The sequence below is a fragment of the Chaetomium tenue genome (assembly GCF_020726465.1).
Source record: "Chaetomium tenue strain MPI-SDFR-AT-0079 chromosome Unknown F5144scaffold_7, whole genome shotgun sequence".
Classification (NCBI taxonomy): Eukaryota; Fungi; Ascomycota; class Sordariomycetes; order Sordariales; family Chaetomiaceae; genus Chaetomium; species Chaetomium tenue.
This window is the reverse complement of record NW_027117335.1, coordinates 902,538-929,457: the sequence shown is the minus strand read 5'-3', so window position 1 is coordinate 929,457 and position 26,920 is coordinate 902,538. Positions and strand designations below refer to the sequence as shown.

General features: G+C 56.6%; 8 protein-coding genes across 8 annotated transcripts; 7 read left to right on the top strand and 1 right to left on the bottom strand.

Annotated features, from left to right (window-relative positions):
* The first annotated feature begins 1,890 nt into the window (after positions 1–1,890).
* On the top strand, positions 1,891–2,165 carry F5144DRAFT_585765 (uncharacterized protein). Its single transcript, XM_066789714.1, has one exon. It carries the CDS (start codon positions 1,909–1,911, stop codon positions 2,134–2,136), a length of 228 nt encoding a protein of 75 aa, XP_066638775.1. The 5' UTR covers positions 1,891–1,908; the 3' UTR covers positions 2,137–2,165.
* A 737-nt stretch (positions 2,166–2,902) lies between these two features.
* Positions 2,903–3,941, top strand: F5144DRAFT_585763 (Alpha/Beta hydrolase protein). Its single transcript, XM_066789713.1, has 2 exons — positions 2,903–3,788; positions 3,862–3,941. Exon 1 carries the CDS (start codon positions 2,967–2,969, stop codon positions 3,609–3,611), a length of 645 nt encoding a protein of 214 aa, XP_066638774.1. The 5' UTR covers positions 2,903–2,966; the 3' UTR covers positions 3,612–3,788; positions 3,862–3,941.
* Positions 3,942–9,506: 5,565 nt separating this feature from the next.
* F5144DRAFT_499364 (uncharacterized protein) lies at positions 9,507–10,625 on the bottom strand (the record flags this gene model as incomplete). The annotated part of the gene is made up of 2 exons (XM_066786325.1): positions 9,507–9,767; positions 9,912–10,625. 2 exons carry the CDS (start codon positions 10,623–10,625, stop codon positions 9,507–9,509), a joined length of 975 nt encoding a protein of 324 aa, XP_066638773.1.
* A 2,383-nt stretch (positions 10,626–13,008) lies between these two features.
* On the top strand, positions 13,009–13,905 carry F5144DRAFT_498734 (uncharacterized protein; the record flags this gene model as incomplete). Its single annotated transcript, XM_066786284.1, has 1 exon — positions 13,009–13,905. The coding sequence occupies one exon, from the start codon at positions 13,009–13,011 to the stop codon at positions 13,903–13,905; it is 897 nt and encodes a 298-aa protein (XP_066638772.1).
* A 1,300-nt stretch (positions 13,906–15,205) lies between these two features.
* F5144DRAFT_541140 (uncharacterized protein) lies at positions 15,206–16,766 on the top strand (the record flags this gene model as incomplete). Its single annotated transcript, XM_066787159.1, has 3 exons — positions 15,206–15,759; positions 15,812–16,023; positions 16,085–16,766. 3 exons carry the CDS (start codon positions 15,206–15,208, stop codon positions 16,705–16,707), a joined length of 1,389 nt encoding a protein of 462 aa, XP_066638771.1. The 3' UTR covers positions 16,708–16,766.
* Positions 16,767–17,116: 350 nt separating this feature from the next.
* F5144DRAFT_596256 (uncharacterized protein) lies at positions 17,117–19,063 on the top strand (the record flags this gene model as incomplete). The annotated part of the gene is made up of 4 exons (XM_066790779.1): positions 17,117–17,183; positions 17,775–17,962; positions 18,105–18,109; positions 18,205–19,063. The coding sequence occupies 4 exons, from the start codon at positions 17,117–17,119 to the stop codon at positions 19,061–19,063; spliced, it is 1,119 nt and encodes a 372-aa protein (XP_066638770.1).
* Positions 19,064–20,475: 1,412 nt separating this feature from the next.
* On the top strand, positions 20,476–23,566 carry F5144DRAFT_385810 (uncharacterized protein). The gene is made up of 2 exons (XM_066784667.1): positions 20,476–21,251; positions 21,423–23,566. The coding sequence occupies exons 1-2, from the start codon at positions 20,888–20,890 to the stop codon at positions 23,207–23,209; spliced, it is 2,151 nt and encodes a 716-aa protein (XP_066638769.1). The 5' UTR covers positions 20,476–20,887; the 3' UTR covers positions 23,210–23,566.
* Positions 23,567–24,576: 1,010 nt separating this feature from the next.
* Positions 24,577–26,879, top strand: F5144DRAFT_541132 (uncharacterized protein; the record flags this gene model as incomplete). The annotated part of the gene is made up of 4 exons (XM_066787158.1): positions 24,577–25,318; positions 25,392–25,875; positions 25,933–26,069; positions 26,123–26,879. Exons 1-4 carry the CDS (start codon positions 24,885–24,887, stop codon positions 26,877–26,879), a joined length of 1,812 nt encoding a protein of 603 aa, XP_066638768.1. The 5' UTR covers positions 24,577–24,884.
* Positions 26,880–26,920: the final 41 nt, after the last annotated feature.

The following is a 26,920-nucleotide window of genomic DNA, read 5'->3' as shown; positions in this document are numbered from 1 at the left end:
TGGTTGCCGAAAATGGTATATAAACCGTCTCTGCCGAGAAGTTCCACCAAGGAACCAGTTTCCGCTATACACCAGGTAATATCCACCGTCACACAGCATCGTCAAATCCATCTGCACATGCTCGAAGTCTCCGATCAGCCGTCTTTACGTTCTCGATGGGATTGTCCCTCGGTTCTTAGATTCTTCCTATTTGGACGTATCCGAGGCCATGCCACCCTCTGGCCAAAAAAAGGCCGAGCCCCAGGTGTACATTAGGGTATTAATTACCGCCAAAATCTTCAACTAGGTACTTAGGTACGAACAGAAAGCCATTCGGAAGCCCGAGTTTGTTTATTTGACCAAGTTTCTTTTCCTTAACCTCTTTTGTTCGGTTTTTTTTGCCTCTTATCTTCCTTGGTTTTCTTTTCTTCCTTCTCTTTTCTTTACCTCTTTTTCTCGTCTTCTTGGTTTCTTGCTGCCCTTTCGAGCTCGGACTTTTTGGCCAGATGCAGGTGGTGCATACCTTCGACTCACAGCATCCGAAAGGAACCAATACTGGCCTACAGAACTTGAAGTGGCAGGCCTGGTCTGGGCATGTCGCAAATTGCGGACATGGCTACAATCATCAGAGCACCCCATCGTCATTCTCACGGATCATCAGTCAACAAGAGGCATCGTCAACCAATCGTCACTGCGGACGACAGACCTCGGCAAACTGAATCCGCGGCACATCCTCGCATCCATCTACCTTGCCCAGTACCGACTTGACGTCAGATACATCCCGGGCAAGCTGAACCTCGTCCCCGACGCACTGTCACGTCTCCCCAACACAGATAACGATGAGCCGGAACGGACGCCAGACGCCAACGAGTTGGACATTTGGATGGAATCCTACTTTGCCGTCACGCACGTGGAATTGGACCCAGACTTCCGACAACGGTCACGCAGCAGCCAGAAGGGCAGTGCAGAGAGCGCTTGAAGGTGGCGATTTCTCCCCGCCGGCCCATCCTGGGCCCGGCATCGATCACTCGAGCGCTCGACGGACGTCGTCTGTTCGATTGGCTCCCACACCGACGGTCGACGCATAGTCGTCGACCTTCCCGACGACGGACGGACGAGCATGCGAGATGTTCCCGCCCAAGTCACAGATCGCGCGACGCGCACGACAACTCCAACGGTTTGCTGACTCCGGCTACGAGTCTGCCCGCAAAGCCACAGCACCAGACATTGCCTTCGCCCGGGCTGTCTGTCCAGATACTCGTCCTCAGACACAAACCGAGGAGTATTACCCGCCCAACTGGGCCGACAAGCGAAGGTCCTTCCCCGCGTTCCTGAAGTGGTGGAGGGATCAACGGGACGAGTACATCCCAACCGCCCAACCCATCCCTCTGGTCAGTCAGACACAGCAGCAGGGCGCGGAGGTACCCATGATGAATGAATGATGCCTCAGTGGCTTAGACGAACGACACGGGGGCAGGGTTGGAAAGAACGACAAATTTTACAATTACTGTTGCCACTGGGATGATGGAGATATGCATGATCCGTACGATATAAGCAGGTATATCTCAGGCAGCGTTACAGCTACAAGAGTGTATTCCATTTGATTGGCACGTGATTCAACAAGTCGAAACTTGAACTGAACCAACCGGCAACAGCTCGCTCTAGTACCCCGTCATGCTTCTCATTGACTGCTAAACAATCGGGCCGACAGATTTGGGCCCAGCATGTCCTTGTAGGGTGAGTCGGCCCTGTTGGAGACTGCTTGGGCGGCCTCAACTGAGTCGGTAATTCGGTATTTCTTTTTTCGGGTGGCTGTGCTCCTTGCCCTTGGCTTTGTTACCGACTACCTAGTCATGCCCGGCAGTAAAAGGGTTGATGCAAAGTAAAAGTAGTCGGGGAACTTGGTACAAGCCTTGATTTCCACAAGCCATGGTGAATATGCCCAGTAAAGCAGTGCGTGGCCATCCTGTGCCCTTATTTCAACAGACTCAAGCTTCGATGATTCATTTCTGGCCGTCCTTCTCTACCAACACCCGCGTTGCTGCGGGCGCCGGCACCACCTCCCGCGACGGGTTTGTTGACTTTGCCGAGGTGATGAAGGTTGACACGCAAGTCAACAACGGCAAAGCCTTAACCTTCCCAAAACGTCGCGAGTGATTCCAAACGCCCCATGTATAAGGTCCAGCATGGTGACTTGAGAACCTGCGCAGACCCTTGGAATTCCGTCAGCACTCGTGCACTGCCACCGGGGCATCATCTGTTCGTCGTTGATCAACTGTGGCCGAATACTACACTTGCCTATTCCGGACGATGAACTCAAATCCAACTGGTCGGTCGAATGAGACAACGTCTGTCGCTGAGTAACGCCCACGGCGGCTTGCCTGTCTGCTCGCTTATCGCCAGGCACCACTCAACCTCATTGTTCCTGTTCTTCACCGACGATAGGGCATCGAAATGATGTCGGCCTCCGGCGTGTAAGTGAAAAAAAGGAGATATAAGTATATTGAACCAAAGCTCTCCCGAGTCTTGAAGCCCTCAGTCCCGGTACCACACCAGTCCTTCTATTCCTATTTGTACTTGTCCACCAGGTCACCAACAACAACACCACCGCCACCATGCATCTCCCCTCCCTCCTCGCCCTGCTCTCCTCAGCAGCAACAACCACCCTAGCCGCCGCCATCACCCCCACCCCCAGCACCACCACCAACTCCACCCTCCCCCGCCTCACGCCCCTCAAACACCTCAACACCACCCGCCTCCGCATAACCTACCACGAAAGCGGCCCCGCCACGGGCCCCCCCATCCTCCTCCTCCACGGCTGGCCCTACTCCATCGACAGCTACACGCACGTGGCCCCCGCGCTCGCCGCCGCCGGCCACCGCGTCATCGTGCCCTACCTCCGCGGGCAAGGCCCAACCACCTTCCTGCGTCCGGACACCCCCCGCTCCGGGGAGCAAGCGGCGCTGGGGGAGGATGTGGTTGAGTTGATGGATGGGTTGGGGATTGGGCGGGCGGTGCTGGCGGGGTATGATTGGGGGGGCAGGGCGGCGAATGTGGTTTGTGCGTTGTCCCCGGAGAGGTGTGCCGGGTTGGTGTCGGTGAATGGGTATTTGGTGCAGGATTTGGACAGGGCGTGGGTGCCGCTGGAGGTGAGGATTGAGGCGGGGTTTTGGTATTTTTATTATTTTTTGACGCCGAGGGGGGAGGCGGCGTTGGCGGAAAGGCCGAAGGAGATTGCGAGGTTGGTGTGGGAGAGGAATTCGCCGCTGTGGAGGTTTACGGAGGAGGATTTGGATCGGGCGGCCGAGACATTTGAGAACCCGGATTATGTGGCTGTGGTGACGCATGTGTATCGGCATCGGTTGTTTTATGCGCCGGGGGATCCGGATTATGCGGAGGCGGAGAAGAAGTTGAGGAAGCTGCCCCCTATTACGGTACCGGCGGTGACGTTGGATGGGCTGGCGGATGGGAATTTCCCTGCCACGGATGGGACGTCGAGCGCGAAGTATTTCACGGGCCCAAGGGTGCATCATCAGGTTGAAGGTGCCGGACATAATCTGCCGCAGGAGAAGCCGCAAGCGTTTGTGGATGCTGTTTTGGAGGTTGTGAAGCTGGCAAGGGATTCTTCATAGGTACCTAGGTACTTGGGTACCTAGGTAGGTAGTCAGTTGCCTAAATGACAAAGGTCCCGTTGTCTAGGCAGTCTGTGGCTGGTGATGGGGGTCTTGAAATATCCGGGAGAAGAACGCGTCAAATGTGGTTGTCTTTGTGAAGCAATGACTACAACGCTCAACTTTGATCACAAATATCTAACTCAGTGTCACTACCGTAGCGTGTCCCCTATATGGTTGAAGAATGATGGTTAAAAGGATATATATCTACCTTATGGATCCTAGAGAGCTGAACGTCCTTGAATTTCGGCCCCAAAAGTCCCAAAGCTTGCGTTGATCGAAAGCTCTCGCAAAGCCCTATCTAGCCACACCACGTGCACCGACGCGCAATCCGCAGCGCGGCCGCAGTAGGCGTGGAAAGAAGGGCGATCCGGGACACGCAGTCGCCCTGGAAATCTCTATCGCCCACGCACGGACCCACGAGCTACCCGACCCACCCACAGTTACCCAGACGACCACGCCCCCCTGAACCCCTGAGTGGAGGCGGGATGGCCGGCCCTACTGCCCCAGTCCAAAGGGGAAGAAGTGGGCTAGAGCAGTCCCGACACTTGCCCCCCACCCCGCCCCTCTCACCCCCACCCTCCGACATAGAGGTTGTCAAGAAGATGGTTGACGAGCTGGTGGGACTAGCAGACCCCGAGAAGAAAGGGACAGCCAGAGGCATGGGACAGGACCTGCTAGCAGCCGTCCGGAAGGTGCACAACGCGTCTCAGTCACAGACTGGAAACATCTCGCTTGCCAACCTCCGCAAGGTGGTGGCCGAGGAAATGAAGGCAGCCGTCAACGGAACCGGAGCCCAGGACAGAGGATCCTGGGCCGCAGTGGCCGCTCATGGAGCTGCCCCCTCTCAGCCGCAGCCTAACACGCCGACAAAGATAGTGCCGACCCGCATAAACAAGGAGATTCTAGTCAGAGGCAGAGGAATGCCAGCCGATCTCGCCAAACGCACCCCGCAAGAAACCATCCAGGCCATCAACCGGGTGTCTATCAAGAAGGGAGCAGTTGCGGCCCGAAGGCTCCCCAGCGGCGATACAATCGTCACATTCCAGAACGCAGGCGCGAGAGATTGGCACTCGATGAACACCAACTGGATCAAGGAGGCTTTCGGAGAGCAGGCCGAGGAGAGCAAGAGAACCTTTGCAGTCCTGCTAAAGGGCGTGTGGAAGAAGGACCTCCAGGGGGTCACCGAGGAGGAATTCGGGAAACAAACAGGCCTCCACACAGTCGATAAAGTGAAGTTCAGAGTGCCGAGACACAGGAAGGCGACCCGGGCAACAGTGCTGGTTGCTTTAACCTCCCAGGAGGAAGCACGCAAGGCGTGCGACGAGGGAGTGATCTGGAGGGCTCAACTACTGGACTGCGAGCCTTACTGGGCTGCCCTCAGCCCAACACAGTGCTACAAGTGCTGGAAGTGGGGACACACACAACATCATTGCAAGGCTACCCCATTGTGCCCGCGCTGCGGGACGAAAGCCCATGGAGAGGGCGGCAGGGACGGCGAGAACCAGTGCCCTACTCACAAAAACGAAATCCCGCTCCGATGCCCGGCCTGCGGAGGAAGGCATCCGGCGTGGTCAGGAGAGTGCCCGGAGAAGTCGAGGACCCTCGCCAAGGCCAAGGAGGCCTACCAGTTCCGGCCACGGACTTATGAGACCGCAGCGGCGAACTCAGCCAGCACGGCCCCTACGAGCGCTCCCGCGTTTAACTTCGAGGGCGAGGAGAGGGACAACAACAGCTATCAGGTGGTAGGAAGGAAGAGGTTGAGAGGAAGACCGACGAATGCGGCTGCGGCCCAACGTCAGGCTCTCTTAGACCCCCAGCAGACCAGGATCAACTTCGAGGCTCCGAGGGTGCAGTTCGCAAACCCGGTAGTCAACGGTGTCTACACCGCCGCTCCGCCGCCCCGGGCGCCCGAACCGGCTACCGGACCAACGCCTGCCGTCGCCGCCAACCCTGCGGTCACTGCTACTCCGAACCAACGCGACCCCGAGGGGGACACTACGATGGACTCGATCACCGTCGCAGGCAATGAAAATTAAAATCCTACTCTGGAACACCGAAGGAAACAAGCAAACACTGGAAGTCTTGCTGGAGGAGGCCAAATACGACCTCTTGGCGGTGCAGGAACCGTGGATTAACAAGGAGACGAAGTCTACATACTGCCCCCGGAGCAGCAGATACCACCTGGTACACAAGCTCGAGGGGCGGGCAGCGATATACGTGAGCAAGAGGTTTGGGATCAAGCAGTGGGACTCCGAAGCCACCGAGAACTGGTGCCGTGTGTGGTTTTCAGAGGCAGACCTTGGAAGGGAGGGCCCCGGATTCGAGCTTTGGTCCATATACAACCCTCCCGGCGGCGAGAATGTACCGAGAGCCCTGCAAGGGCGGCCAAGGCCAAGCCACCCGGTGGTTCTGGCAGGAGACTTCAACCTAAAGAACCCACTGTGGGACAAGTTCGGACGCTACGATAGGAAATCGGAAGACCTACTGCAGCTGGGTTCCTTGTGGGACCTCACCATCAGAACTCCAAGGGGGGCGACAACGCGAGCTCCCCAGGGGCGGCAGCGAGGCCGCCCGTCAACCATCGACCACTTCTGGACTTCGGAAAACCTCCAAACAGCATACTACGGGGAAGAATGCCGTGGAAAGTCAGACCACTACCCACAAGTGCTCGAGGTCGGGGAAGGGCATGGGCCGAGACCAACCCAACCGGATGGCTGGGCCTGGAAGAAGATGGACAGGGAGAGGGTGAAGGCTGAATCAGAGCTGCTATGCAAGGCCATGGGACTTACAGACCCGGGACCGGACGGGCTGCTGGCCAGGACCCGAACAGTCGAGGGTCTTGATAAAGCTTTCGGCAGCCTGGTCGAGTGGCTCACCTGGGTCGCGGGGGAAAGCCTCCACGGAAGAAGGCGAGCTGCGGCTACAGCTCTCCCTGGTGGACTGTGGAGGTGCAGCAGGCCGCCCGGGAGGCCAGGAGAGCCGAGAGGTTGGCGAAGGAGACTAGGGCAGAGTACTGTTGGGAGGAGCTCAGCGAAAGGCTCAAGGACCTCGCCAGAACAACGCGCGAAGCACGGACGAGGGCTTGGAGAAACAGCCTACAGGAAGCAAGCGAGGCAAAGAAGCCCGATCAGATGTGGAGCTTGGAAAGATGGGCTAGGCTGCGGAGCTTTTTGCCGCCAGAACCACCGAGGCTGCCGGAATTTAAGGACTCTTCCGGACAGGTAACGGCCAAAACGCACGACCAAAAGGCCAGCGCGCTGGCCGAGAGGTTCTTCCCGGACCCACCGGCCAACCTGACGGACGTGGAAGACCAAGCCTTTTTGGGCAGCTGGAACCCGGGCTTCGACGTTGTACAAGCAGTGACGCCGACCGAGATCACGGAAGCGATAGGAAGAGCAAGCCCCTGGAAGGCGCCAGGCGAGGATTTGCTCCCGATGGGCCTTCTGAAGGCGTGCGGAGCACCGTTAGCTGAAGTGCTGGCCCTTCTGGCGACAAGGTGTCTGGAGCTAGGATGGTTCCCGAACCGTTTCAAGAGGGCGAAGACTGTAGTACTACCGAAACCAGGAAAGGCTCCGCCGGTGTATCAGACCCCGGGGGGATACAGGCCCATTGCTCTGCTGCCAACCCTAGGGAAGGTAATAGAGTCAGTGGTCGCCAGGAAGGTCACTCAAACTGCAGAAGTCAACGGCCTCTTACCAGATGAACAAATGGGGAACAGAGCACACCGCTCCACAGAGCTGGCTGTCCGGCTAGTAGTAGCCCAGGTCCAGGAGGCGTGGAGACAGAAGGGTGCGGCGTCCCTATTGCAACTGGACATCTCAGGAGCCTTTGACACGGTCAACCACACCCGACTGCTAGCAACTTTGCGAGAAATGGGCTACCCGAGGTGGCTGGTCCTCTGGACGAGAGACTGGTTGACTGGTCGAGAGGCCACCCTTCTTTTCGACGGCAAGACGGCGGCACCGACGGCAATTCGGGCAGGGGTCCCCCAAGGCTCACCCCTTTCCCCTGTTCTCTTCATCCTCTATATTTCCTCATTATACAAGCAGCTAAAAGACGAGCACCCTCACTTGGCTATAACGGGGTTTGCGGATGACACCAACCTCCTGGTGTTTGGTCGAAACCCCGAGGCCAATGTCCGGCAACTGGAGGCGGCGTGGGAAACATGCATGCGATGGGCGGACAGTCGGGGGATGAAGTTTGCCCCGGAAAAGAGCGAACTGATCCATTTCAACAAGGGACGACGGCAGTGGACAAACCAGCTGGAACTCACTAACCCAGGGGGAGGCACCAGCCCCGTCAGACCGAAGGAGTCTGCCAGGTTCCTGGGAGTCTGGCTGGACCGGAAGCTCAACTGGAAAGCCCACCTTGCGGCGGTGGAGAAGAAGCTGAGGACCCAGAGCTATGCCCTGTCGAGGCTAGCGGCATCGACGTGGGGACTGGGTCTAGCCAAAGCGCGAGAAGTGTACACAAAGTGCATCCGGTCAGCGCTGGCCTATGGCGCATCGTCGTTCCACATTCCCACGGATGTGGGAGGCGAACCGGTGAAGAAAGGCATCACCAAGGCCCTCGGGAAGGTCCAGAACAAGAGCCTGAGGATTGTGGCGGGAGCCTTTAAGTCTACCCCCATCCGTAACCTCGAGACAGAGACGTGGGTACCACCGTTGGACTTATACCTAAACAAACGGCTTGCAGATTTCGAAAACCGACTCCAACAACCCGATCTGGACGACGGCCAAGGCGGCAAAAAGACGGAGGGGAGCGTTATCCTTACCGCCTGCCGCAAGATACAGCAGAGACTCAGCTCGAGGAGGGGCAACAGGGGCCGACCGCGAACCTTGAGACCTCAAGGGCCCACGGCGGTAGAGAGAGCCGCGGGCACGATCATGCGCTGGACGGGGGGAACCATAGACACGGACAAGGCAGTAGAAGAGGCCTGGAGAGCGAGGTGGTTAAAGGAACGGGACGGCAGAGCAATCACCAGGCCGGCGGACGACTTTGACCATCAGCGGGAGACGCTATTCCGGAACGAAACCCTAAGGAGGCATGACGGTCTCAGCAAGGCGAAAAGCTCACTGCTCATTCAAATCCGGACGGGAGCAATAGGCTTACGGGACTACTTGTTTACACGGGAAGTCCCGAAGGTTCTGACGCCTGCCTGCGAGTGTGGCGAGGGACGAGAGACTGCCGAACACCTGGTAGTGTGATGTTTGGCCCCACCGTTGACTCGAAGATGGGAGAGAACTGGAATTCGGACACGACGGGACTTTTACTCAGTTCTACACGGTATCAATCCCACGACTGCACGGCTTGCGAGGAGGTTCCTCGACTGGCTGATGGACTCGGGGAGGCTGCCGATGTACAGCTTGGCCAGGAGGCTCGAGCTGGGAACGGCGGCCTGAAGCGCCCCCGTTCAGAGGCCAAGAGGCCTCCTCTCTTTGTATACGTAGACTCACCAGAACGCATCGTTCCTTGATTGTTGGTAGGGGCTTTTCACCCGGCCCGGGAGGGCACGGTTTTCCTGTACACTAAATAGCAGAGGGTCCGGCACGCCCTAGGGCATAGCGGAGTATGAATAATATATATATGGTTGAAGATAAGAACAACCACATCATGTAGTTGAGTCGGCGATGTTAACACCATACAAGCCCCAAACCTTGATCCTAGCGACTACTATTGTGAATACTCAACCTACATAGCACAATTTTACAGTTATACCCTTCAAACTTGAACGGAGAGGGGGAGAATGAATGGTATATTACAATGTGTACATTCCGAAGGTTTGGTCATGGATCATTTTCGTAACTTTTCATATACTCATACCTGTTCGGATGATTCTCACTGTTTTTTCAGTCAGTATCTTCTCAAGTTATCCGCCATCAAGGCTGTAAAGTCTTGCTTCTTTGCCTGGGGGAAGTACGAAGACGGGCATGTGCCGCCTACTTGAAGTCCCGCTGCCGCTGATCGCTCGACGGCTTTGGCCGCTACAGTCCTTCCTAGACTATTCACTCTTATGTCCCTTGGCACTGTTTTGGGAGACACTGGTTCCAGCTCAGATTTGGGTATCGGATAACGCGGCGGGTCGGTCCAGATATTCCCGGGCCGAAGGTTCTTCTGCCAAAAGTCAGGTTCAAAATCTTCATCAAGCCAAAAGTCTGACGAGTTAGCCCGGCTTCTCCTATAGGATAATTCTACCCCGTAAAGGGGCGGGAGAGGGGGAGCCTGCGCGTGGTGTTGGCGATTCTGGGCCTGTCTTACCTGCTGAGTAAAAGACTGCGAGTAGATCGATACGGGCTGAGGTGCAGTGGCAGGCCTGGGTGCAGTGGCAGGCCTGGGCGCAACAACAGGCTTAGGTGCCATGGTAGGCTTAGGTGCAATGGCACGTCCAGGAGGCGGCGGCACATATGACCGGCTCATCTGGACGGCATTCGCAGACCTCTCAAGCTGAGCTTGCTCCAAAGGCTGGCACAAGGCGTAGTGATCCTTGTCTTGCATCCACCATGCCACTCCCTCAGGCCGATGAATGGCTGATAAAAAGGGGACCGTTCGTGCCTCGGTCCAGTTTGTCCACTGCTGTATGTATCGGGCTTCAGACCCTACGGCCGGGTCCGCCAGGCTGGGTATAGCTCGTGTCGGGCGAGCGCGGATCTTGATTTTTTTGACGGGTGCTCTCCGTAATTCCTGTTTCGGATTCGGTTCAGGGAATTGAGGCCAAGGCAATGCTTCCTGCTCTTTCTCGGAAGTGGGAAGTTCGCGCCAAAGAGCAATAGCTTTACCCAGGCGGCCATCCAAATCGTTTAGAATGCCATGGGCAGTTTGCAATTCCTCGGCCTCATCCTCCAGCGCGGCGTCTTCAATGACGTTGGACATCTGCAAAAATTCCAGGCCAGCCTTTTGGTCTTCTACCACCTTGCGTTGCTGACTTACGTAGTAATAAAGGGCCTTTATCCGGCCCAGTAGAGTTGTAGCCATATGGAAATCTACCCTGCCCGCCTTTTCTAAAGATCCGTTTTCCGTGAACCCTTTAACCAATGCTCATGACCGTACCACGTACCCCGTATCCCAACCCCCAAAAACACACCTTAAACTCCTTTGTCCAACCTACAGACCCTAGGAGACGGATTGGACTAGCCCAAGCAGGAAGCTTACCATGAACCAATTTGGTATGGCAATGTGAGCTCACTTCGGACGCTGTGATTATTATATGCTCGAACAACTCTTGCCATGGCTTTCGGGCTGTTTTGTGAACAATGCGCTCAGTCTCGGAAAGCTCCCCAGTCCAAAGGACTTGTTTAAAACAATGTCCTTGTCCCGCCAGATCAGGTTAATTTGCTAGCAGCGTTTTCGATGCCCCACGTCAGAAAATGGAACATCTTAACTAGTACCCAGTGTTGCCGTGAATGAGATGTTGAGCATTCTTACTGATGGTAGGCTTTCTTAGTAATCTTTACCCATTCTTGGCTTTCTTTTGAAGCGAACAAACAAAGAGTAGTCTGGTTCTCGTTCGGCCGAGATGTTCGTTGTCGGCTGATTCGAGTCTTGTCGGAAGCTCAACCTGGCAGCTGATCGGCGATCACTTTTTAGCTTGGTGCTGCGGTTTCAGGGTTGCCTAGACCAATCCAGCTTCTGGCACAAATACGTCAAGAACGAGTCTCAAACCGCAAGTCGCGACCCAAGGCGTGGCGCTGTCACCTGCCAGCTTCTGATTGGCTTCTCAGTTCCAAATTTGGAAGGAAGCAAGGGCGCCGATTCCTGTCTCAGCGCCCCTCCAAGAATGCCTAGCAATGATTGGAGAACGACTTGCCCTTGACAGTGATGAGCCAGCCAACAGCCGCAGATGCACTGTGTGCCTGGCATGTGAAGAAACCTCGCCGCACCAGAGCCCCTCTCCAACAGCAACCTGGAAGTGTCGTCGCGGCACAACCTCTGTAAGTCGGGTATGTCTGATCAAAATAGTTCGAGTGGATGCCGAGTGCGATCGGCCAAACCGCGACTTTTGGAATGCATCCGAGGGCGGTGCCCCCGCCCAGACCGCAAAGGTCACCTCAAATATCAGCGACGCGCCCCATCTTCTCTCGCGCGCGCTCGCCCACCGCTCTTCCTTTTGACTTCAAATTAGTTACCCATTTCAAACCTCGGTGTGCAAAACGTTGGTCCAAAGGCTCCACCACCGTCGCCCCCGGAACACATCCAGGCTGTCGGCCCGCCTTAGCCGTCCCTGTCGGAGTCCACATTTTGACAGCGGCTTGTCCCGCCTTTCACAAAACCAGCGACCTCGGGCTGAAAGTGCACACCCCTACCACTTAAAAAATCTGAAAATTCTCGAAAGGTTCGACGCCAAGCCTAACCTACCTTTCGAACTTGGTTCCCTTCGACCCGTTTCTCGGATTTATCTTACTTTTTTTCTTTTTCTTTTTCCCTTTCTCGCTCTAACATTCCCATTCTCATCGTCCCTCGACCCCTCATTGTGACTCCTTGAAAAAAAGTCGATCTCGACCATCCCAACACTCCACGTGGGGTCAAAGGTGGGGCAAATCTGAAAACCGTCTTAACTCACCGCTTGGCCCTCCACCATCCCCTGTCTCGAATTTGAACTGACCGCCTGTTCAGCTGTCTCAACAAGTCTGGACAAATCCGGGGGGCAGCGATCGCGTGGAGAAATTACTGCCGCACAATCCTGGAATTATATCCCTCGCCGGATCGACAGCGGAGCCAAAGAGGCCTCCTCGCTTGAACAGGTTTCGAGAGACAGTCGAGATTTTTGGCCAGCACCCAGGTTCCCGGTTGTCGACGAGCTTACTTCGCGGCTCTGTGCGCGGCTTCTTCTTCCCGCCGTTTCATCTGGAACCGAACCTCGATTTCATGCCTGATGAGGGGCTGCAGCAATTCAAGGTCACCTGCATGATTAGAAAAGACGGACCTGCAGATGCAGCATGGTGACCCATTAGGGTTGTCCCCCGCCTGTAATACGTGCGAATAGGAGACTGGCTCGCGGTAGCTCGTCCCCCAATTAGCGCATGCTATTTGCTGGGCTGCAGCACAACCGGTTGCAAGCGTCTTGGAGATCACAGAACCCCTCCAGGGATACCCACCCGGTTGTTTACTTCCGATCGAGCGGTTAGTTGACCGCAACTTTGGCTCTGGACCGGACCGGGAGGACCCTCGCGGCAACCATACAGATTAGATGGGAGCTTGCATTCGGGCTGCCGTGCCCCCCACCCATCGAAATATTAAGAATCTCGCTTCCTCCCATCCTTCTGGACTGTTCCTTCCTTTTTCCTGGTTGGCGTTTCGAGACACTCTGCCGAGCTGTGCCGGTTGTGATGCTTCTAGTTCCGGGCCCCGTCGCACAACCATGGCCGCCACGTCCCATTTGAGTCACCTTACAGCCATCGACCGCCCAGACTCACGGGTGAGCCTGGCGCGGTCCGATTCGACGTACCACAGTTTCCAGGACATCGACTTGCCTGAGCCCGAGGTCCCATCCCGGCCTGTTCAGAAGCCGATTGTCTGCCCACCGCGGTCGTCGCCAAGTCCAAAAGAGGAACCGAGGCCCATAGCTCGAGAAATGCGCCGGCAGGACTCAGGCTACGAGTCGATAGCCCCCCAAGAATCTCTCTCATCCCGCCAAAGGACCTCATCCTCCAACTCATTGTCCTCTTCCACACGCCAGCGACGCACAAGGCCGCCCAACCACCGGTCCCCGAAGTCCGGCCCGGTCTCCCATCGGCCAAGAAACGGCCGGCACTCCGTGTCCCCGCCCGGCAGCTCCCGCTCTCTTGCTTCACAACCACAACAACCAGTCACCTACTTCCACTTCCCCCACTTCACCTCGTCCGACCCCACCCTGGTCGAGACCGACGCCGCCGTCGTCGCCCGGAAAAACGCCAAGGACTTCGCATCAACGCCCTGCTTCGCGCTCGAGGCCCCGGCGTACCCGCTGCCGCCGCAGACGACGCACTATTGGACCAGCGACCGGACGCGGCGCCTCGAGTACGCGGCCATCGACGCCGCCAGCAACGGCGTGCGCGGCTGGGTCATGCGCCACGTCGTGCCCGACTGTTTCGTGCCGCAGAGCAAGCGCCGCGTTGGTTTCGAGGATGACCGCGGGAGCGTGGTCCGCTACCGGTTGGAGCTTGATGATAGGGAGGAGGGCGCGGCCGCTGCTGCTGCTGCTGCTGGTGCTGAGAAGCCTGATGAGGTGAGGGTTAGGGGCTGGAAGGGATGGTGGTTTAGCGTGCGCCGCCGTTGAGTTTGCGTCGTGGGGCGCAATCGGCTGAGCTTGAAGTTCGGTGGTGGCTAGCCATTTTTTTGATGGATGGAGAGCAGCGCTCTGGCTGGTTCTTGGGGTTGGAATTTCTTCGCATCTCGCACGGGTCGGCGCAATCATTTTTTCGGCAGCATTGGCGGCATCACGGCAGCATCTCGAACACATCGGCATTATACCCCACATGGGACGGGCGTTCTATACCCCTGTATTGCGGCTTTTTGTCTCTCGCCCACAGAACAGACTGGCATCTGGTGGAGGGACACTCGCATTTTCGGTGTTTACATCCTTTTAATCGGGCGATCGCATTGATCTTGAAGAAGCGGGTTCATTTTGGTGGGGGATGATGGAGGGCCGAGACGGTTTAAAGAAGACACGCCTGACGAGGACTTTGGGCATGAAATGACCCGAACCGATGAAAGTGAAACTAGCTACAGAATGTGGTACATAAAGTAATTCTACGAATATAGCTCCTTTGTCGTCTAAGCTTTGTAATCGCCATCCACATTAGGGGTGACTTGAACCGTTTCGTCATTAATAGAGAACGTATTACAAGGAACACCATCCCGTCCAGCCGTCCCTCGGCCCGTCTGACATGCATATCGCCAATCTGTGCTTCTCTTGTCCCATCCCAGATTTGTGTGGCGTTTAATCTGTAAGCACTTTATCGAGGTCCCGATCTTACACATTCCCAACAGCTGAAATTGTAACTAAACGATCAAAAGCAAATGGGAATTGCCTCTGGGTGCCCGACATTTCTGTTGTAGTATGGAGCAGTGAATGCCACCCCGACTGACTCGAGCCGACGGTATGTACAATACACCATCCAATTATCAGCGGCAGCCAACTTGTAGACATGGAAGTCAAGATTTACTAATCACTGAAGTCCCATTATAAGACGTTGACAGGCGAGGAAGGGATGTGGCCCGTTTCACAATCTTGTATCTGATCTTTACGGGCCGTCAAGTCTTTTTCTTTCTTTCCCACGGTGCGACTGCCTTGCGGCTTGCTCCTTCCTTTCCCAGCCAACACGGAGAGTGGCGAGCTGTTGCCTTACTGGGCTCGCTTTCCTTCTCTCATCCTTTCCTTCTTGAATCTCCCTTTCTTCAATTTTCGTCCCTCTCGACTACCTACCACCTCGCGGACCCGGGCCAAGTTTATTCTCGAGTCCGATCTTTCCGTTTTTCAATCACCATCACGGCTCCAGTTCTTCTAATTGCGCCCACTAATTTCTTTTGCCATTCGTTTCCCAACAAACTCGGGAACTACAATGGAAACCGCAATCATGACGCGGCCCGAGGTCGAAAAGCCTACCGAGCCGGTTGTGACCGCCGTAGAGAAGGTGACCTCTGCGACGTCCACCACCATCGTCGTTGAATCAGTCGAGGATATCACAGGTACATCGGATCATGCGGAGGCTACGCCCTCTGACGAGCCGGCGATCAAGTGCGATGGCGAAAACCGCGACGCGGTCGACAAACAAGAGCTGTCCTCGGTCGTATCGTACCACCAGGACGCTGAGCTATACCTCGAGGTCCGCGACTCGACGGGTACTCCTATTCAATGCAAGGTCGTATCTGCTCTCATTGTCGCCGCATCCCCGAAGCTCAGCGATCTTCTTGACCGTTTCAAACCGAACAAGACGACCGACGGCAAGTTGGTCGTCCAACTCACTGATCCGACTGACAACTTTTACGGCATCGATGTTCTCCTCTCCATCATCCATTACAAGTTTCACGAGATTCCGGAACGCCCCGATGTCGACCAGCTCTACTGCATCGCCCGAGTCGTGGAGAAATATGACTGTGCTCATCTGCTGGTTCCTTACATGGAGAAATGGTGCGCCCCAAGTACCAGCCCCTTCAAATCGAAACAAACTGACGCTTTTTAGGGTGGCTGGTCTCGACTGGCACCTTGTGATGAAGAGTGAGGTTAACGACGACGACAAGGCGCTTTTTCTCACCTGGGTGATTGGCGAAGGCCGCTGGTTTGCCCGCATGTTGTCCAAAACCGCACACAAGGCCACTCTTGCCGACGATGGAAGCCTGCTTAACGCTTCTGGTCAACCTTGGGAAGATCATGGCCTCCCCACGGACGTTCTTGGTGAGCCCAGACCCATTGTTAAAGGTGAACTTCCTCTAGTTAATCTGTTTGAATTGTCCAGAGTTGCTCAAGGAGACCCGCAATGATTCCCTAGCTAAAATCGTGCGCGCTGTCGACGATCCTCTTCGGGAACTCATGCTCATGCGCGGCGACAAGGAAACCATGAACTATTGCCGTGCCAAAGACGCGGATGCGGAGCTGAAGCAGTCGTGCCAGCATTTGCAACTAGGCTCACTGATGACCAGCCTTGCGACCGCTAAACTTCTACCATTCCCTACAACCAAAGTATACAAAGGCAGTGTTGCGGACTTGGCTGAGAGGGTACGAGCCCTCAAGGTAGCTCGATTCAAGCTTCCAGGTACCCCTCCTCATCTTGACAGCCACTGCAACTGCGGCGTCGACTATGAGGAGATGATTGACAGCGCTATGCGCGAGAAGGTCCAGCTTACTGCTGACATCATCAATCAACTCAAGTTCCATGCCCGGAAATCTGGCGCCTTCCGCCGTGAACTTTTCCAGGACATCGAGGGTCCGAACGGCCACGAGACCAGCTCAGAGCCCATTCTAAAGGAACTGCGTCTGAGCCCTGTTCTTTTCAAGCAGGTTTTCGACCTTCAGTCTCGTCTGGAGTCAAGCAAAGAGGACAACGCTGCGAATACCACGGTCGAGTGCGAGGAGGCCTGAGCGGTTGCAATCAATGAGGCTGGTTTTGTTGTTTGGTGTGTGGGTGATCACGTGTGGGCATCAGTCTCGGTAGGGATTTGTTTGGTGGGCGTCTGGTAGTTTAGTGGATGTTGTAACCATGTGGTGCAACTCTTAGGGAACGATTCTCGGGTGCCTATGATGGCGGCGTGCCACAGGGATCGCCTATATCGTGTGTATTTACCGGGAACAACCCGCCATAGACGAAATCCAATGTCCACTCATTTGCGACCCTATAGCCCTTGCGGACCCCTTTACTCAAGGTCGCTGTGCGGTGATACCCTGGCAGTCTTTCTATTCCCCGGCGCCGTTGGACGAGAATTAGCAAAGAGGATGTTGAGAGGCCCGAACCGGCAGGCTGCAGTGTGCGACCGGCCAAGTTGTCACAGGCATGTCGGCAGCCGCAGGGGGCCACGGGTTCGCCCGGACTCGAGAACGACGGCAGGCGCCACCAGGCGGTGAACGATATCGGCGTTTTAGTTGATGTCTACCACGTCCATGTCTCCCACCCAGCGATACCTGTTCCCTTGTCACTTTTCGTCTCGTCTGTTCTCAACTTTGTCAAAATGTTCCAAGATACGAAATATCATGCCACCGGAGCCCCACCCTGTTCTACAGCTGTAGTTATATTTGTGAGCAGCCCCCAGCTTTTTTGCGAGCAGCAACACCTGGGCTTACCATATCATCTACTGTCTACAGAGTCTAGCTAACTTGCGTCTTTCTCGACAACAATACCACGATGACCTACCGAACACACGCCTCCATCCCCGCCTCCTTCATCCCTACCGCATCAACATCGACATCAACATCAATATCAACGTCGACGTCAACGTCGGCGACGCCTCAAGCGACCCGCCCGCCCTCCCCGACCCCCGCCGCCGCCGCGATGGTCGCCACGACGACCGCCGCCTCGACGGGCGGCGCCTCACCGCCCCCCTACGCCCCCTACCCCGCCATGCCCACGCCCCTGCCCCTACCCATATCCCTCTCCCCAGAGACACACCCACACCCACAAACAACGCCATACCCACCCCCCCACCCACCACCAGAAACCCGCACACTCCTCACCTTCCCCACCCCCGGCCTGCCCTCCCCCCGGATCTGTGCCCAGCCCCATCCGCTCGCCTTCCCCGTGCGCTATCCCGCGGGCGGCGCCGCGCCGTCCGCCCACGCACAGGTGAATCGCTGGCTGTGCTGTCGGTGTGCGGAGGGGGGGTATTGGGATCCGGTGGGGATGGTGCATTTGGAGGAGGGGGGGGTGGGTGGTGGTGGGGAGGGGGGGAGGGGATGGGAAGGGGAGAGGGAGAGGGAGTGGGGGGTGGGTGCTGGGAGGGGATGGGAAGGTGAGAGGGGGGTGGGAATTGGGAGGGGATGGGAAGGGGAGGTGGGGCTGGAGGGGCCATTTGCGGGGATGATGGGTCAAGGGAGAGGGAGGGATAGTGGTGATCGCGGTGGTGGGGGGGTGTATGGGTTGGGAAGGGGGAGTGGGAGCGGGAGGGGAGGGACTGGGACGGATATTGGTACGGGCAAGGGCCGAAGAGTGGATGAAGATGGAGATGGGGGTGGAAATGGAGGCGAACAAGACTATAACGCCTGCTGGCGGGACAGCTGCCGGCATCGCAAGTGTGTCAACTGTGCGTTGTATCCGGGGCCACTCGGCTACGACTCGAGCGCTAAGCTGCTCATCCGGACGGTCGGGGGCTTATATGCTTCACCGCGGTTCATCGACCCCGTATACTGGGAGTGTGCTGCGTGTGGGGAGTGGATGCGCAACCGGTTCGACTCGCGCAGCACGCTTGGCTTGATGGGGTGCCGGAATGAGGGGTGCGTGTTCGCGTGGCGGGCGGGAAGGGCACAGCTTGGGACTGGGGCAGGTGAGAGGGGAGCTGGGGATAGTACCCCGGGCGCTGGGGTGTTGATGGCCGCAAGCGTGGTGATGAATCGGTATGGGCAGAGACTGGGTATGGCGGATCAGAGGGTAGCCGTGGCGGACGGGCCGTGGGACTGGCAACGGAAAGCGTTGGGGGATGCGCGATGTGCGATTGTTGCCGGGCTGAGAGCGGTGATGAAGAGAACGGGGGAAGGCAGCGGGGCTGACGGTAGCCGTATCGGAAGACTGTGGGTCGACGGAGAGCCGGTACCACAGTATCCGTACCGAAGGCCACCACCGCTGGACGAGAACGATATGAAGGAGAACTACGAGTACGAGGCCTTATATCTGGCCGGGATACCCGCCGAGTCTTCGAATACGGAGAGGACCAGTCTCGCCGCTGCCCAGTCAGCCGCAGTTAACTCGTCATCGTCGGCATTTTTCCCGGGATGGAATCACTCGCAGTAGCCATCAATGTTAAGCGACGAAGCATTGCCACACTGGTCCTTAGATAGGAAACGACACTATTGGAGAACAGGAGCTTGAGCCTAGGTACTGACGGGCGTTGGGTTTGAAGGACAGGAGGCAGGTCGAATCTGAAAGCCCTGTGAGGTATAATTTCACAGCTCCATATCTTGATGAGATAAAGCTCCGTTTCGCGGGCTCTCGTGGAATAGCATGTTTTGGCGAGAACCATATCGAGTTCTACTCTCTCGCTTGAAATCTAGCACCTACTTGTTGTTGTATACAAGAAAAAGCGCTGTCGTGATTTTATGATCACTGTCTTGCCAGCCCCCCAAACTTGGCCTTTCACTGCACCAGGCACGCAAAAATGCATACTATGGCCATGTCATCGCGGCTCAATAACTAGGCCGGGCTGGTATCGGGTGTCTCTCGGAGAGTCCGAGGATACTGTGGTGGAACATGGATATTCGATGGCGTTGTGTGAGAGGGCGAGACACGGTCAGCCCGTGGATGGCTTGGCCTTCCTTGGAGCAGCGCAGTGGCCTGTGATACGCCAGCATCGGACAAGCAGCCTGACAGCCAGCATCGGATCGGCCCGGATCGGCTGTTAGCGTAGACTGCCCCTCCCCCGCAGAATCGAATGCCGAGGGAACCCGACAGGGGTGGCCAACATGGAGGGGTTGCCAGGAAGGAAGCTTGACCGATGGCCAAGGCGATCCTCTGCATCAAGTTCAGTAATGTGGAAAATTGGGTCGAAACCATGGATGCCCATAAACGAGAATTGACAGTTGTATGGCTTGTTGTGCGTTCTGTTCTGTAAGCGTACTGCGACGGATGGGCCGATGTCCAAGAGACGCCCGAAAAAATAGCGGTCTGGAGCGAGCATGACATCGCGCGGTGAAATAAAAGCTTTGCAGACTTTCAATATTCCGGAGAGGCCGGCCAACAGACGGCTGGCTGCGGAGCAGGCGCAATGGAGGACCGCAAGGAAAGCACTGTTCGGCCAGCGAATCTATTGTAAGTCGTGTATCGGTCATCGAACGAACCATGCAGGGTCTCGGAGTAGGTAGCTAAGTTGAAACAAACTGCTGTTCTGAAAAGTTAAAGCGTAATCATGCATGCATCATGGTCGCAGAGCAAACTAGATATCGATACATTGGTGATTGTCTACTTGCTGGTCCAACGCGGGCGCATTGTTGATACGGTATTATATTCCGTTTTGTTTGCGTCACGCGCATCGCAGTTGTTGATTCTCCTTTGGCGGCTTTGGCCAGGCAGCTCGCCGCACGGACCAGGCTACCGGCTCAGTTACCCCACAAAGAGTCCTGCCCAATCAGACTTGGGTATTATTTTTTTTCGGCGGGGAAAGTTGAAATTTTGGCATCATCGCTGGGTCCAAGTCGGGCCAGAGCCAAAGTGACTCGCTCTGATTGTGGTCAAGGAACGTCGTCGTAGATTTCGCTTTGCTCGCGTCAAACGGAACCTGGACCAAAGCTGAACCTTGTGTGCTCGCCGTTTGTGGACTCCTTTGCCCGACACCGCCGCTTTACAACAGACAAACGTACTATTTGCACCTTGCAGCTGCCAATTGCCACTTTTCGCTGGACCAGTGTCGCAAACAGAAGGCTAGGCTGCGCGTCGCACAGGTCAAAGTTCTGCGAACGCCGCCAAGTGTTCGGGCTTTTTGATTCCACTTCACCACCTTCTTTTCTCCCCTCGGCCTCTTCCTCCCGACTCTTGCTTCCGCCGCCTCCGGCCTTCTCCATCCCGACCGCGATCTTCACACCCTTCTTGATCACCACAATCTCTTCCATTAACTCCATAATTATGGCGCCTGTCAATGGAACCCCAGGCAAGCCCGCCAAGCCCGCCGTTCGGCCCCTCTATCGACCCGTCGTCCCTGTTATCCCCCTCAACTACCCACAACGCCCAGCGAGCAAGCAAACCACCGCCCCGTCAGCTCCATCGTCGTCTTCGAACAAGGCACAAATTGCTACACAGCCAGTTGAGGAAAAGACGGTTGCTCACGTGCCCAAAGAGGGCGGGGACCAGGTGAACGGGAACGCAACTGGGCATGGCCCAAGCTCCAATAGCGATCTCGATGCCGCAACTTCCTCTGCGCCTCCCGCTCAAGCTACTACCAGGCCAGAGCCAGCCGGGCCAGTGGAAACGTTGGGCGAATGCGATAATAGTATGTGACATTCACCTTTTCCCTTCCAAGTTATTTCTGTTCTAGATCCCCCCGCCTCGTTTCTTTGGCCTCGCCCTTCCCCCGTCAACCCTCCGTTCATTTGTCCCTGGGCACCTCGCAGCTTTCACCCTTGAGGCGGGAATGTTGGCTGACAAACCCAAACACGATTAGATACCCCCACCGTTTCTTCCGCGGTCCCTGACCGACGCGTGCTCTCACCCACCCGCCATCGACCTCCGGGACTCCCCAACCCCGCACCCGAGCCCATGGGCACCTCCGGTCGGGCCCCCGAAGGCCCCATTATAGCCCCACACCCTGCGGCGCCCATGAACCGGTCGGGTTTTCATCACCCTCACCCCAGTAACGGAAGCATGGGTTTCAACGGGTTTCACGACTCGAACACATCTTCACCTGCCCCTCGCTCTGGCGGCGGCTTCGCCCCTCCGCCGGGACTTCTCCCGTATCCGCCGCCTATGGACGGGTATGGGCGGGCGCTAGTTGTCTCCGCTATCGATGGATATCCCCCCAAACTTATCAACCACCATGCTCCTCCCACGCCCCATAGCTTCCACGGATCGCAATCGTCCATGCAAGCAGAGGAACATGCTTTCAACCACTACCCCGTTGCGAACGGCAGCGGCGCCCGCCCTCCCGCAACCGCAGGACAAGGCACGATGCCTCCACCGGGAATGACCGCTCCCATGCCCGGTGCCGGGAATCCTACCCCGGGGTCCATGCCTGACTACCAGGCCCTACGTGACCAGGACGAGGCTTTGTCCTTCCTCAGGCATGGCGTTTCGGACAACACTTTCCACGATTGCATGCTTGAGGTCCACTTTCCCGATAGCCCGGAATATCAGGATCATCCCGGCTACCGGCAGTTGCACCGTGTGCTCAGAACTAACGGTCACCGCTTCATCTTATCTCGCAGCCCCGTGCTGGCTGGGGTCATGAAATCCCAAGGAACCGCTCTAGGCGGCGTCATCTTGCTGGAGGCTAACGATGAGTATATGCGGTCCGACATATTCTGGTACTCACTCCGTTCGTTGTACGGCTGGAGCTTTGCCGACGGCATTCTTCCCACTGAACTACGCCTGCGGGATGCTGTCGACGATCTCAAGACTGCGCTCGGCTACATTGCCACTGCACGGTATTTGCAGTTACCCTGGGTGCACTCCGCTGCCGTTCATCGCGCCAGCAGCCTTCTCCTCTGGAGCACGATCGAGTTGGCTGTCAAGTTCGTTTCGCGGGTCACAGCCATATCGCCACGCAATGACGGTTTCAACGTCTCGGCGCTTTTGGAGCAAGTTCTTGCCTTCATCATTCACAACTTCCCTGCCAGTTTTACCCTCGACGTGAACGCCGGCGATTACGGCTTCCCTCGTTTCCCCCCGTCGAGTCCTTTGGTGCGCAACCCGAATGCGCCCACGATTGCCAATGGCACTTCCGGTGGACTCCATAGCCGCCAGTCCTCCACGAGCCAGACCCAGATGCCGCGGAATCCGCGCGTGTCCTCGAACCTTCGTCTATCCCAGATCAAGTTTGGGGACATCTCGCCATCCAAGAATGGATACTCTCCCCCACGTGCTCCGACGCCTAACGAGACCATTCTCTCGCGGATCTTGCTCAACTTGCCGTTTGAGCCTTTGAAGCAGATCCTGGAGCACCCCCATCTGGCCAAGTCGTCCGGGGAGTTCACCCCCGCATCCCGGCAGTCCATGATCAACGACGTCATTGTCGAGCGTGAGCTGAGGCGCCAGCGCATACTGGAGAAGGTGGACCCACTGCTTCGCGTCTACCAGGAGCGAGTAGAGAACGCGACAGGGCCCTTGGTCGTTGGACATATGGATGACTTCTGGGTCAATAACATGGGATTCAAGGAAGAGGTATTCCCTGGCGACCTCCCCTACCTTGTCCATACGTGGTCGCAGCCGACTTCTTCTAGCGTCAGCACCTGAGGATCGCCATCGCTGCCTTTGGCCGGTTACTTCTCACGACTTGATGATTTTGGGGAGTTGGTTTGGGAGGGGGTATCTGGGTCTGCCGCTCGCATCTGCATTTACTGGTTCATGTGGTTTCCTTTTATCCTGCCTCGTTGGTCGATACACCTTTCTTACATCCTGCTTGGCATTCTTTGCATCGCGCCTGGAGTCACACGGTTACATAAAATCGCTTGCCCTCGTTTGTCGGGCAGGCTAGAGGGAAAGGGGGGACATGCTATGGTCGGTTTCCTTTTCCTGCTTGGGGGTTTTCTTCTGGGCGCGGGGCGACCAGCTCCCGTCTTTTCTTTTGGGTGGCTGATGCGAGGTCATATTGACTGCCCTGGCGTATCGGAAATAGTTCATGCGTTTCCTACCAAAACTTGGTCCCCCTTCTGAGGGGGGCCAAATACATCAGACTCCCAAGACTAGTTGGCACCTGCTTGGTGTTGACCCTCGTCGAGGGATAGAATAGGCAGCACGCATACCCGTTTTTTCCGACGGTCTGCGTGCGGATGCTTGGGGGTTGGGATAGGAAAACAGGAGTTGGTTTGTTAATGATAGAATCTTGTCAGGGGTATCCGGTACGGAGGTGAAAAAAAGAGAGGATAATGGTTAGTTTTACCAGAAGGAGACAGAAGCATATCCTGGGTGAGAACTGCCTGGGGTGACAGGTGAAGAAGGTAACGGAACTACGATGCTAATATGGGATACTTTCCCGGGCGTTTGGGGTCGTTGACGTTGGCTTGCCATGTAGGTACTGTGTACTGCTTTAAGAAACACGTTCCCGTGTGCTCAACCCCAGACTCGGATCTGGAAATGGGGTGCTTCCTTGCATGTTCCGTGTCACTCTTTGGCCAAAAAAAGCCCAACTCCAAGCGTAGGTGCCGCCGAGACCTTCGGCTGGAGGAACGAAAAGGAAGCCATTTGGAAGCCCATAATCTACATTTCATTTGGCTCTCTTTCTTTTATTTAACTTATTTTGCTTGTTTCCCTCTAGTTACCTCTCTTTTTTATTGGGTTTCTTTAATTCTTTCTCTTTTCCTGATTCCTTTTACTTCTTTCTCTCTTTCTTGTTTTTCTTCTTTTTTTCTAATTCATTTTACTTCTTTCTCTTTTTCTTGATTTCCTTTACTTCTTTCATTTTCCTTCTTTCCTTCTTTTCTTGATTCCTTGCCCCCCCTCGTCCCTTTCGAGTCCAGAGGGTGCATGTGAAACTGCTGGGAAGTGGATGCCATGACGAAGGGAATGTGGGGTGTGGGGAAGCCCCAATGTCTTGGCTCAGCCCAGAACCGAGGCTTCCGCTGCTGCACATGGATGGGGAATGTGGAGGTAATTCCAAGGTACCTTAATAACCCCGTCAATGCACGACATCCTCCTTGGTTCCTTGTCTTCCACTCGTCCCATCTTTTCGAATTACTCGACGACACAATACCGAAGGAAAACACAGCAGCAGCTCACGTTTCAGTCGTTTATAGTTTCCAGAACCTAGTATTACGCGACGGGACGCGCATCCGACCTTTAAGAGCTTATTAGGCTCAATCTGCACCCCTTTCTGCGCCGGGGCTGTTAGTCAGGGGCTCCGATCGCCATCACGAAATCGGCCGACAATCGCGATTGTACCAACACCAACAATTGACAGACACAGCCCAAGATGGTTTCGAGGGCGGGGGCGCCTGGCTCTAGGAGCTCCGGATCAAGCGGCCATTCGTCAGTCACGGCACGGTCCACGACGGACCCTATCCTTCGCAACGCGCTTCGCTACACCATCTCGGCGCGAGAATATGCGACTCTCCACAAATACGTCATCTCGCGATCGCGAGCCTTGAAGAAGCACGCGCCGGCGGTGGGAACCGTGCAGAGGATCATAGACGGTCCTCGAGGGCGCACCCAGTCGGCGAACACGGTTGCCCAAGGAAAAGGGAAAGGGAAGGAGGGGGATGGCGAGGACGAGAGGGCAGCCGCCGTACACAGCGCCCAGGAGTACAATGCGCGTGCGGTCCGACACTCGATTCGCGTGTTCGTCGCGACAGGCGTGTTGATGAAACTTTGGGAGGTGGTGTCGGCGAGGGTATTGGGGAAGAAAGAGTATGTTTGGCTCAATCGCGGTGGTTTTCGCTTCACGCGGGGCTGAGAACACAAGCTGACACGGTCATTCTAGCAGCGCATCTGCCACTAAAAAGAAGCAACCGCTACACAAATCATCAAGCCTCCGCCTTTCCCTCTCCCTCAGTACCATCCTACTACTATACCGCATCCTCTTCCGCTTCTTCAACCGCATGCGCGCCCATATCCTCGACCCGTCGGCCGCTCCATTCCGGCTGCGCAACCCCACCACGGCAAGCGCGCTATCCTCCCCTTACGCACCCGCCGTAGGTGCCTCACTTGCCGGTCTAGCGTTGGGCGTGTACCCCAGCAAGCAGCTGCGGGTGACGGCTGCTCTGTACACGGCCTTCCGCGCTCTCGAGTTCGGGTGGAACTGCGCCGAGGACAACGGCATGCTGTGGGGATGGGAGAAGGGAGTGAACGGCAAGCCTGATAAGGCAAGGGCGCGGCCGTGGTGGTGGGGCAGCTGGATGTTGCAACCATTTGCGTTTGGGCAGCTCTTCCATGCGCTCGTGTTCGATAGGGACTGCTTCCCTTCGGTGAGTGGTGTGATTACGGGCAGAGAAAGGCCGATTGCTAACTTAACGTTTGTCCAGTTCTGGGGCAAGTTTATCTTCAAGAACTCGAATGTCTACCTCCGCCCTAAGCCGGAGGACTACCCCGCCGGTTTGCGATGGCCCCAAGCCGGCGAAATTGCCGATAGTCTCGCGCAAATGGCGCGGCTGAACTGGCCGTGAGTCTTTACCTTGCCCTCTTTTCCTGAGACGACACTAACCCCTAACCCAGTGCCTTCATTTCCCCCACCATGTTCCCCACCAAGGAGGACGTCCTCCCCGCCTCGCTCTCCGCCATCTCCCCGATCACCTCGGGCGCCCACCCCCTCATCACCTCCCTCTCCTGCGCAACACTACACCCCTCCGACCCCTCCTGCACGCGCACCTACCTCAACTTCTGGCTGCGCTCCTTCCCCCCCCTCACCCAACTCCTCTTCGTCGTCTACTCGGCCACGCTCCTCCCGCGCGCCTCGGCGCTCTACCACTTCCCGCTCTCCACCCTGCGCGGCCTCCTCGCCAACGCGCTGCGCACGGCCGGCTTCCTCACGGGCTCGCTCGCCACGGCCTGGTCCTCCATCTGCTTCTTCCAGGCCTGGCTGCCGCGCGCCCTGCTGCCCACCCAGCGCTTCTTCCTCGGCGGCTTCGTCGCGGGCTTCTGGGCCCTGCTGCACCAGGGCGGCGCCGCGGGACCCCGTAGCGTCTTCTTGTCCAGTGCTAAGACCAGCGTCGAGAGCCTGTGGAAGGTGGGGGTGAAACGCAGGTGGTGGCGCGCCATGCGCGGTGGGGATGTGTGGTTGTTTGTGGCGGCGCTGATGTTGACGGGCGTGGTGTATGAGAGGGATGCGAAGGCGGTGAGGGAGGGTGCGTGGAGGAAGGGGATTAGCTGGGTGAGAGGGGAGGGGTGGAAGGATTGGGGGGTGGAGGAGGAGGAGGAGGAGGGGGATGGGAGTGGGGATGGGGAGGAGGTTGAGAGGGTAAAGGGGGAGTAACTACCTAAGCTGGCGGGTGTCAGTGGGTGAGGGGATGTTGT